The sequence below is a fragment of the Salvia miltiorrhiza genome, chromosome 8, assembly GCF_028751815.1.
Source record: "Salvia miltiorrhiza cultivar Shanhuang (shh) chromosome 8, IMPLAD_Smil_shh, whole genome shotgun sequence".
NCBI classification, from domain to species: domain Eukaryota; kingdom Viridiplantae; phylum Streptophyta; class Magnoliopsida; order Lamiales; family Lamiaceae; genus Salvia; species Salvia miltiorrhiza.
In genome coordinates, this window is record NC_080394.1 from 24,832,088 (window position 1) to 24,844,282 (window position 12,195).

The 12,195-nt window shown below is 36.7% G+C and overlaps 1 protein-coding gene across 1 annotated transcript; it reads right to left on the reverse strand.

Moving 5' to 3' along the window:
* Positions 1-3,447, reverse strand: LOC130997194 (superoxide dismutase [Mn], mitochondrial-like). The gene is made up of 6 exons (XM_057922448.1): positions 2,966-3,447; positions 1,868-1,914; positions 1,648-1,773; positions 1,468-1,524; positions 901-978; positions 1-258 (listed from the first exon to the last, which is right to left on the reverse strand). Exons 1-6 carry the CDS (start codon positions 3,243-3,245, stop codon positions 163-165), a joined length of 684 nt encoding a protein of 227 aa, XP_057778431.1. The 5' UTR covers positions 3,246-3,447; the 3' UTR covers positions 1-162.
* Positions 3,448-12,195: the final 8,748 nt, after the last annotated feature.

Genomic DNA, 12,195 nt, shown 5'->3' on the forward strand with positions numbered 1-12,195 from the left:
TTTAGCAACAGAAATAGAGAGTATAGACATTATTGGTGAAACACAAAATATACAATGTCAAAGTGTGCTGGAACAAGTTAACATCACACTAACAAAAACTAGGATCACCTCAGCAGCCACAGTATATTTATTCCTCTCTAGTTCAACACCTCGACAACTTCACTAATTCGCATTCTCTTTATCAAAAACATCACTAGCATATTTCCAATTTATAACTTTCCATATATTCTTCAAGTAGTCAGGCCTCACGTTCTTGTACTGCAAAAAGCAGAGCAATGAAATGACATCAATGCAAACATTTGCATAGCCCATAGAGATAAGACGAATGAACTGAAAACCAAAAAAGATGTGCACGACAAGGGGTGAATGCAAATGCATGATGATGACTGATGAACTTGTGTATGGCTAGGGGAGAGGAACATGCCGAGCTCAAGAATTATGATAGAGTGAAGGGATTGAGAAAAGAAGAAATCAATTTCGATAGATAATGAACTATGAAAAACAGAAAGATTACCCTCCTCAAACGAGGCCTTGCAACAGAAGCTGCCCCCAAAACTAACATAATATCTGAATAATAAATTCTACCTCACAAATAACTATTTAAAGACCCATTACTTTATTCTAGCCTTAAATAACTTACCATACATAACTAAATAAATTAAAGAAATTAAAGATAACGATAACTAAATAATGATATGCATCAAATTAACTAAGAAATATTAGTTAAACAAAATATAATGAAAGAGCAGAAAAAAAAATACTAGAAGCCTTGCTACTGTGACCATTGTTGATTAGTAGCTGTAATTAAGTAGTCAACTTTTGCACATTAAGATTCTACTAGGCAGCATCTGAGGCTATTGAATATATGCTTCAAATAACAATTCAAATAAGAGGAAGCACCTGCAAATAATATGCATGTTCCCAGACGTCAATACCAAGCAGAGGGACCAAACTAGCTCCTTTAGTAACAAGTGGATCCTGCAATAGAAGATGGGCAAGGCAGAACGGCAAGTTTCATCAAGTCAGAAATCAGAACTTAGTATCCTAGAATGGTAAATTCTCACTGAGACATCTTATTTTAAAATCTCCAATGACTGTATCACACCTTCACAACAAGAAAAGATGGCAACTTAGGACGAGGAATCTCAAAATCCAATATGCCCATTCTTGAATTCATAATAGTTGTAAAACCAAGTAACAAGGGCCTAAAATCCAAACAAGGACCATGTACATAAACAAGGAAACACTAGACTTAAATTCCAAACCAACAAAGTTATGATAGGGCAAGCATGTTAATTTCAAGTTCTAGGTAACTTCTATCTACAACTCAATAGACTTAAGAACTTAATGAACCTGAAAGCATTGGGTGTAAAATCAAACACGAGTGCACTGAGCATGCTTAAGCAGCAAAATTAGGATTAAAAGATCATACATAGTTTCTACTAGAACAGAAACCACTACACTTGCCTGATTTCCAGTGGTCTCAACTACCAGGCGCTTGAATTCTTTGTCCAAACCAAGCCACTAGAAATATCAATCAAGTAGTTCAAGGTAAACAAAATTAGCGGGAGAATACACCATTCAGAAGCATCTTATGCAGATATCCATGAGTTGAAACATGATGGTTATGAAAAGATAAATTCATACCACCCATCCTGAACCCTGTAAAGCAGCACCTTCTGCATTCATCTTCTGTATTAGAGCTTCAAAAGATCCAAAGTTGTTGTCGATGGCCGAACCGAAAGAACCATGAGGAGGCTCACCACCACCAACCTGAAAGAGAGATTGCCTAATAAACAAGGTTGTACCCAATTTTTCAACAACAAAATAGAAATGCAACAAGCAAACCTTAGTTGGGGGTACTTACACGAACAGGAGCAAGATTCTTCCAGAAAATTGAGTGATTAACATGACCTACAAAAAAAAAAAATTAGAGACGGAAAAACATGTATTGAGAACAATGAGAATATTAGCTTGGCCACATAATTAGCAGCATAAGTAGCTTGAACAAGGCATTTCCTCGTCCAACTGAACACAAAGAAGCTCTTGTACATATATGTGTAAGTATGCAAGTGTTATCTGTGGCACAAGATTTTGGTTGGGAAAAGGGAACTGAGAATTGAAATGAATAAAATATATGTATCCAATCCGTGAAAAAAGCAAGAAGTGAAATTATATTATAATTAATTCCTCACATATCTTCTCTCAAACAAAAAAAAACAATCCTCACATATCTGGTAAGTACCATATAAATCTTTGGGAAGTAAGCAACCCCACATAACTGCAAACTTAAATTTTAACTGACAAATATAAAAATTTTTCTTAGGAAGGGTGCAGATTGAAATAGTGGGATTTTCATAAGTGGGCAACAACCGCATTCAAACCCACGATCTCTCAATTTGTCACATTATAATAATGTATTGAATGGAAACCTCTTCCTAAAACTTAAACCACATTCTAATAAGATATTAAAAAACAATTCCATCTTAAAACTTCAACCAAAAAACCTCCGCTATTATGCTCGCAAAAATTATTAGACACGCAGACAGAAGAAGCAAATGCAAGGCCAGCACCTTATTCCTGATTGATCCAGGCAAAATAACAATGTAATTTCCACAAAAACCCGGTCATAGTTTTAGTGAGTATAAAATGTTTAAATTCTAGCGTTAGTAACACTAATCCAGCCTAATTTAACTACCTCTTTTAAGCTTTATTCTATATGATCTGAATATATCACCAAAAAATATAAGTAAAAATATGAACTGGTCAGATTGCAAAGAGCTAGTGTTAACCAAACAAAGTAATAAAGAAAGGATTAAAATGAATTGTCACCAAGGAAATATAAGAATTAAAGCACATAAATGTCAGTCTAACCTTCAGGAAATGTTCAATTCACACAACAAAAAATTAAGAAAAACATGGAAAAAAGACTCGCAGAACTGGAAGAAACTGAAATGAGAAATACCCCCTCCGTTGAACTTGATAGCGCTCTGAAGCTTGACGACGGTGGAGGCGTCGCCCTTAGCAGCGGCGGCGTCGAGCTGCTCAAGGGCCTTGTTGTAATTGGTGATGTAAGCTTGGTGGTGCTTCTGGTGGTGGAGCTGCATGATCTCGGCGCTGATAGCGGGCTCGAGCTCGCCGTAATCGTAGGGCAGATCGGGCAGCGAGAAAGTCTGGAGGCCGCGGGAGGCGAGAGGAGCAGCCGCCCTCAGAGGATTTCTGGTGATTAGGGTTCGGAGCGCCATTGGAGTAGCTCACTCGCTCTTCTGGAAAAATGTAGAGAGAGAGAGATGATAATTTGATGTCAACCTAAACTCCAATCCTCCACTCTTCACTAAGGCTAACCGAGTACATTCGGTTTGATAAATTCCCGGACGAAATCGTTTACAAAATCAGTTCTAGATGATTTTGGAGATAACCATTTATTTATTAATTTATTTTTTATATGGGAGGGTCGGTGGTGGACTGGAATCTAATACTCTCCACGTCCCATGAAGCATGATACAATTCTTTTCAGCACGAGAATTAAAAAATTGGTATTTTGTGAGTAAGTGTGGTAGGTAAAAAAGTGAAAATGTGAATAAAGGGTAAATTTTTTGTCATTTTTAGAAACGTGTCTTGCTTTGTGGGACATACCAAAAAGGAAACTATGTCATGCTTCGTGGGACGGAGAAAGTATTTTAGGACTTAATTACTCCCTCTGTCCCATTGAAATTGAGTAGTATTTATTTTCGGTTCGTCCCAATGAATTTGAATTGTTTCTCTTTTTAGAAAAATTAAAATTCTAAATAAAGCTACTAATTACACTCTTATTTTTCAATCCATTTTTACTCTTTTTCTCAAACTCGTTATTCTCTCTCTTACACACACTCTCTCACGCACAATCGCACCTCTCTCCTTCTCGGTTACATCGCCACCTCAACGACGGTGTCGTCGACAGTGGCCAGCGTCCCCTCACTTCCTCTACGTCTCTCGGCCTCTTTCTCTCTCATCTATACACGCACAAAAAATAGGACGCATATACACATAAGGTTGTAAACGAGCCGAGCTGAGCTGAATACTTAAGCTGGAGTTAGGCTCGTTTAACTATTGGGGTATTCAAGCTCGGCTCGAGCTCGATTCGCGCTTTTATCTTGTTGATCGAGCTCGACTCGTCACCTACTTACCGAGCTCGAGCTTAGTTCGAGCTTGGCTCAGGTGATGCTCAATAATGTCGAATTCGAACTTGAGCTTGAGCTCGGCTCGATACATGTTTGTATATATGATGTTCGAACTCGAATTCGTTATAAATTTAGAAAAAGCTTCTTAATTAACATGTTACTCGAGTTCGAGTTCGACTCATTTAAGGCTCGTGCACTAACTCGATTGAATGTTCGTGAATTGGCTTACGAGCAATTGAATCCGAACATGTTCGCGAACTCAACGAGCCGAGTACTGACAGGCTCGAGATCGACTAGATAAAAATCTCGAGCTCGGCTCGTTTACTATTGAATCGAGCTCCGAACGAGCTTTTTTCGAGCCGAATCTCGAATATTTTGTGAGTAGCCTGTTTATTTACAGCCTTACATACACACAAGGCAAGAGCCAAGAGAATGGCGATGCTAAGGAAAGAACGCCCTGTCGGACGCCGATGCCGCCGTTCTCGCATATTTAGGGCTTCGAACTAGGGTAGTTTACTACTTCATTTTCCGATGTTCTCGCAAATCTGAAGTGGTGATTTTTCTTCATCTTTTCCTCGATTTTCTCGATTTCTTCCACTTAAGCTCCACGGCGGAAATATGGGGGTGGTGATCAAGGTGGATTCAACATGGGAATATGACAAATTTTAGGAAATTTCGGATGTAAATCGAGAGATTTTAGACGGGTTTTTTGGATTTGGGGTTTTAAAGGTTTTCATATATCGGCGTCGTCATGCGTCGGTCGCCTGGTGACGGTTGCTTGACAGAGAAGAGAGGAAGACCGACGGCGGCACTAACTTCAAATTTGGGGGGTGAGGGAGGAAGACCGGCGGCGGTGCTAAGGTAGTTGTGATTTGGGGGGTTGGGGGAGGAAGACGAGTTAGGGGTGTTTCTCAATTATTTCTAAATTAAAATTAAAAATAAAATTTTAGATTTAAAAATAATTTAAAATCACTAATGTAGATAATTACTTAATAAAAATTTTATTTTCTATTTTTTATAATATGTAGACGGGTTAGGGGTGTTTCTCAATTATTTCGAATTATAATATGTATTCAATTTTTATTTTCTATTTAAAACTTTTAAAATTTGTGTTTTTTAGGAATTAAATATCTCTAAATAAATAAAATTTTAGAATTAATTTAAAATTTAGATTTGAAAATAATTTAAAATCACTAATTATATAGATAACTACTTAATCATAAATTTACAAACATACTTAAAATAACTAAATAACTCCTTAAATCTCGCGCAAAAAAGAAACGTCTCAACTTCGGCGGAACAGAGGGAGTATATTTTATAATAATGTATTCAATTTTTATTTTCTATTTAAAACTTTCAAAATTTGTGTTTTTTTAGAAAATATCTCTAACTTTTTTTATTATTCAAAAAGCTTAAATTTTTAGTTTTTTAAAAATGTTATTCAATTATACAAAATTTGACGATAGAATAATGAATCACATTGCCAAATTCTTAGCCGGAACGCCGTCATTTTGTTGAGCGATATGCAAAAAAAATACTCCACTTAAGAATTCGACGAGGTAACTCATCATTCGTTGCCAGATTTTGTACGACGCGATATTTATGGAAAACACTAAAGGTTCATAACACAAAACATGATTAACCCTTTTTTTTCATGAGGAGTGAGAACAGTGGAGTTTGAACCTTAGACCTCGCTATTTAAGTCATGTTTATCAAACATATCGTAGACTATGTGATTCATTGTTGTTGGTTCCGAGCGAGAAAGTATTGGTGTACGAGGGAAGAAATACATCAAATTCAAACTTTTCGTTGCTTGTAGCTTAAGATAGAACTGATCAGTTAGCGAGCATCAGATAACTCTTCAAGTGACTAGGATCAGCTTACAATTTGTGGGCTGACTTCATCCAAATAAATTATTCCAATCGTAGAGTGTAGGTCAATTAGCAAATCTATTGACAGTTGAAAGCTTATTAGTTGGACAAATAACTGAAGCTATGTGCGGAATATGGTGGTTTAGCTATGGCACTTCACACCTCTTCTCTGTTGAGATGTGTGATGTATTTGATCTTATTGCTGAGTTGAAATTGAGTGATGATTACGAGGTATCTTCAATGGTTGAGTTGGAATTGAGATGTTCGTTTAATTTGATGTTTTAGAGTTAGAGACTTGAGATTTGTGCCTGTTGATTGTTGTTTATATGTTATTTGTTAATACAAGAAATTGAAAACGAACACAGTTATAAATAGGGGTGGGAATCGGGTCGGGTTCGGATACCCTACCTGAAAAAATTGGGTACCCGAACCCGAAAATCGGTGAAAAATAGTACCCGATCCCGAACCCGATTACTAAATCGTGTACCCTAATACCCGACTCGGGTATCCGAATCGGGTATTCGGGTACCCTAAATTACCCGAGCTGAATTTTGAATTGGATGCCCAAAAATCAAAATGCTTGTCCAGATCCAGAAATGCCGATGGTCGGAGGCTCGGAGCTCGGAGGCGGCGCGGCGCTGTTGCTGTGGGAGAAGAGGCAGAAGACGAAAAGAACATGCCGGAGGGGGCGGCAGCACGAAAACCTCTCGACGGCGTCGCGGTGGAAGGGAGGGCAGCGGAACACTGGGGGTTGATTCTGGTGGTGGCCGTCGATGGGTGCAGAGGGGCGAATCGAACAGGACTCCTGCTGTCGGAGCTAGGAGGCGGCGCCGGCGACTGGAGACTGCTGCTGCTGCTGCTGCGCGGAGGCGATTCGAGACTGCTGCTGCACGGCTGCGCAGTGGTCAGGTGGGGGAGACCGGCAGGGCTGGGAAGACTGAGGCCGGCGCCGGCGCGCCGCTGGGTGACTGGGGGATTAGGGCGGGCGGGAGTTCAGCAGGGCGCCGTTTGGAAGTTTGGAACAGAGGGAGGCGAGCGGGCGTTCAGGCTGTTCAGCAGCAGGGAACAAAACTAGGGCTAGAATTAATTAAATAATTTAATATATATTTAATAAAAAAACCGGGTAATTCGGGTATACCCGATACCCGATTTTTCCCCACCCTAAATACCCGATCCCAAACCCGACCCCTAATTTATCGGGTATAGGGTACCCGATACCCGATTTTTTCGGGTCGGGTAATAGGGTACCCTATACCCGAACCCTATCTTCCCAGCCCTAGTTATAAAGGATAATAAGGGTTGAAAAGGGGGAAGAATCTTTTTTTTTTTTTAATTTTGGGTATTAAGATACCCGAATACCCGATTAAGCTGAATAGGGTAATTCAGGGTAGTTTTGTAAAACAATAAGATAAATTATATTCTTAATAATTGAGAATACCAAACACCAAGAGGGAAGGGAAGAACAATTAACCTCATTTATGATTTGTCAAAAAAAAATCCAATTTTATGAAAAGAATTATTCCTATAAAAATCATGATAAGAGCATCCACATCCGCTGAGCCAATTGGAGGCTGATCCACAGATGTGACCACTTATGAGTTAATGCCCTACATTGGGAAGGCTCCTCCAATTGAATCATATTCATTAGTTTTAATTTTTGCATTTTTCATTTAATTTAAATAACACAATAGTTAAAATTACATAAAATTAAAAGACATAATTAAAAATTACATAAACTTAAAGCTAGATTTATTTAAATTATTAAAATTAAAGTAATTAAGAAAATTGAAATTAAAATAATTAAATAATTAAAATGAACATTTAATTTTTCGCCAAAGCCCACTGATTTTAAAGCCCATTATTTAGTTAAATAATTAAATAAATTATTTTAAAAGCCCAGCCCACTCGAGAAGCCCACTAGAGAAACCTTATTTCTTTCTCTTCTCAACATTTTCGCTTCTTCTTCTCCATTTCTCATCCTCTCCTCTATGTGCGCGGTTGAGCTCCAGGTTTGCTTTTTAATTATTATTTGTTCACGCGCGTCAATTGCATGTATAGGAAAAAAAGAGCGGATGAGTCGAGCTCATTGAGATGAGCCAGACTCGAGTCGCATGCACCATACATCGGTCAACTCATCCTCAAATCGACTCGAGCCCCTCGGATGAGTCGACTGACATGGGTGCTCTAACAAACTATATCAACTTTAATAGGGTGTACATGAGCGCAACTCAACCAAAATAGAAAATATCAATCTGAATTGATTTCAATCGATTATGAGGAGGTTTTGGTTTCGGTTCAATGAAAATAGTGTAAAACAAAATCAATTTCGGTCGATCGTAGGTTTGAATAAAAATCTCTTCGATTCCAATCGACCAAAACTTATATGTATACACACACACACACACACACAGAGTGATACAAAAATCTAGGGAGAATGACTAAGTGTGATGATAAATGAGAATGAACATCGAACGTGAGATAGGTAAAATAGGAATACAAAATTCTGATACTACTTTTTTTTTGCATCGTTTGCCGCCTTAATTATGCATATATAAAAACACAAATATGCATTGCACTAGGAGACCCGTCATGTAATAAATTAAGAATTATCTATGTGGCAATATCATGCATATTTGTATGTAACAACATGCATATTGTGTTTAACTTTATGCATATTACGTTGTAATCAAGGCGATGACTGAGTGCAAAAAAAATTCAGATTTAAAAAATATTTAAGATATATATATATATATATATATATATATATATATATATATAGGGAGAGGTTCAGGAAAGAACCATAAATAAAAAAAGAACGGAGAACCATTTTCAGCCATTCGATCATCAAGATCTACGGTGGATACATCATCTTGTTGGATGAATGCAGATCCTGGGTTCGAATCCTGAAGGGAGCAATTTTTTTTATTTTTTTGAGTGCATTAATTTTAACAGCAAATGCATTAATTTTTACAGTGAATGCATTAGATTTGATGGTTCTCCCGTTCTCACAAATAATGTAGTTCTCTCTAGAACCACACCCTATATATATATATATATATATATATATATAGGGGAGGGCTAGAATAAAAACACTCTTAAGTGTATAAAATATAAATGATTTTCAGCCCTTAGATCATCAAGATCTACGGTTGATTCGTATCAATGTTAGATGAATTCGTGGTCCCGAGTTCGAATCCCAAAGGTAGCAAAAAATTATTTTTCGCAATTCGTAACCATGTTTGATGAATTCGTAACCCTGTTGGATAAAATTCGTACATTAAAAAACGTTTATATTTATATTTTAAGAAGTGTTTTACCGTAGCCCTCCCCTATATATATATATATATATATAGGGTGCCGCTATTCAATGGACTTCCCTTAGTCTATAATATAAGACTAATTTATAACCATAGATTGTAGATGATCTACGGCTGGATTTTAATTAAAATCTTGTGTAGAGTGCATTTAATAAACTAAATTATGCAGGCCGAATTATGACGTAGGGGTAAAATCGGCCACTCGAATTTGACTCCCTAAATTCTCTATATGGTAGTTCCGATTCTGTAGCATCAATTAAAAGTAATATTAAGATTTGCAATGATTACTTGTAAATATGTTCAATGGAGTGACGAAATCATGGTAGTAAATGAATTACACCTAAAAGTTCACCGAATCATTTTGAGGATTTGAGATAAATTTGAATTTTTCTTAATCTTGTATGCTCAAAATAATTATGATCCTCTGAATCAAAAAAAGATTGTTCATCTTCCCACAATCAACACAAAGCTCTCTGCGAAAACAAGGGTTTTCGTTCATCCCCTCCAAGTTGACTGATAAACTCGCCGGCCCTAACGCGCCGTCCGTTAGCAAGGCGACGTAAATGGCAAGAAGCAATTCTAATGCAACGGGTGAGATGACCGATTGTTCTAGATTAATTTGATCTCCTCTTCCATATCTACACTCATTTGGTTCTGATTCTCAATCCAATTAAATCTTCAAACGAAGAGGCGACGCAGTGGTTCTAGTGGTCGGCGTAGGTGGAGGAAGGCTGGCGCGGTGGTTCTGAATCGAGTAGGCGCGCTAACGACGCGCGGGTTGGTACGACGCGCGGGTTGGTGTCTGGACGGCGCAGTAATTGCAGGTGAAGACGGTGGTGGACTGGCGTGAGCTGTGGTGGTGGCGGCGGCGCTACTGATCGCCGTCTGAATCTGACGGCGACGTTGTGTGCAGGAGCGACGCACGATGAGGAGGAGGCGGCACACAGCGTTCAACCATTTGCTGTCCCCGAGTTCCACCTTGACGACACTTCATTCCCGCCCACAGTCCCCAACTTGGCCCTATGAATCCCCACACAAAGGTCCTCATTTTCAGCCCTCAAGAACACGATGGAATCCCCCGCCACATCCTTGCCCAAGATCATATGCAAAGGCAGCTCAGTCGAATTATTTCCATGAATTATTTTTTGTTTATGTATGAATTATTTGTAATTCACGGCTGTTCCATTTTTTGTGTATTGTATAGTTCATTTAATAAATGAAAAAATTCATACGGATTTGTGGCTGAAGACTATGATGAGTTCCTGATTGCATGAATTGTTTTTGATTTATGTATGAATAATTTGTTTTAACATCACTCTATATATCTGTTGCATGAATTATTTTTAGTTTTTGTACGAATTATTTTTGATTTACGTACGCATTATTTTTAGTTTTACGCATGAATTATTTTGATTTTCGTAAAAATTATTTTAGCCTCAACTCTGATTGTATGAATTGTTTTTGGGTTTCGTACGAATTATTTTGGGAAGATATTACCTCTATTAGCGCAAAGATGATGAAGTCTCTCGAATATTTACCTCTGTTATCAGACGTGGGAGTGTATGGATGAATGAAGAAAATATGGAATTATATAGTGTATAAGCGTAATCTCTTAAATTATGGAAAAATATTAATTAATGAAATGTAATTACATTATTAACCTTTTCCTTATTTTCGGCTGATTACATACTAAAATATCTAGCCAAATCTGACCGTATATATTAGTGATATGAAGAGCTGAGATTTGGTCTTATTTTATAGGTTAAGAGTGAGTCTTATTTTAGCGCAACCCTAGCTATTCAATGGACTTCCCTTAGTATATAAGATAAGACTTCATCACAACCGTAGGATTTATAGGATGGACGGTTGGATTTTAATTTTTAAAAATGATTAAATTCATTTATCATTTCTTTTTATGCAGAATTGGAATACATTAAAGGGTAATTTTGACATATAATTTCAACGCAAATCTTCTCAGTTTGACCTTCCAAATCTTTTGCTCAATATACTCCGATTCTGAAGCGTGATTTATTACTAAAATTCAAGAAATACGTGCATACAAGAATATGTAAAAAATGCATGCATGAAAAGTTAAAAAATTCAAGAAGACCAATTGTTAACTTAAGAGGCCTATGGATCAAACCTCCCAAAAATTGTTGGATAAACCATATGAAGGATCAAAAATATTCATGTAGGTATAAAAAAATTATCATACAATGACGAATAAATATAATGCATAAGATATAAACCCAGAGTATTACAAAATATTCAAATATGCATACGAAAAAATTCGTTCAGCAACATTTAAAAATTCTTCAATTGCATATAAACTTACTTTTGATGTTAATGTATTGAAGTTTATATTCAAGGGAAAAAATTGTGAAAAAATCAAACTAAACTAAATGCATAACTAAAACATTAAAACGACATAATTAAATTATGATTAAATAGAAATAAAATATTAAAATTGTTAGAGGACTTAAAATTCTAATATAAAATAGTCATTGTTAGATTGCATTATAACTAAACGTAAAACATTACAAAATATTCGGATATGCAAATGAAAAAAATGCAGATTAAAATGATATGAGAAAAAATCGTCAAACCAACTGTAAATATGCATGTATGTTTTCTCAAAATATTCACACAAGCATACTAAAAGGAATAATAAAATATTGTTACATGTAGTAATAAAATATGCATTCGGCAAATATCAAAAATTCATGGAAATAATAGTTAGGATGACGTGATCCCACAAATCGTGGGATTCATATTAATTAAGGGAATTGTATTTACCTTATTAACCTTATAGTATAAATAGGCTAACACCTATCCGAAATGATCTGG

What these genes read in the sequence shown, in the direction of transcription:
- LOC130997194 (XM_057922448.1), bottom strand. Translation starts at nt 3,245, where the DNA reads ATGGCGCTCCGAACCCTAATCACCAGAAATCCTCTGAGGGCGGCTGCT. An exon ending in TACAGGGTTCAGGATGGGTG is followed by an intron (nt 1,525 to 1,647) that starts GTATGAATTTAT and finishes TGATATTTCTAG; the next exon opens with TGGCTTGGTTTGGACAAAGA. An exon ending in TTGAGACCACTGGAAATCAG is followed by an intron (nt 979 to 1,467) that starts GCAAGTGTAGTG and finishes CTTCTATTGCAG; the next exon opens with GATCCACTTGTTACTAAAGG.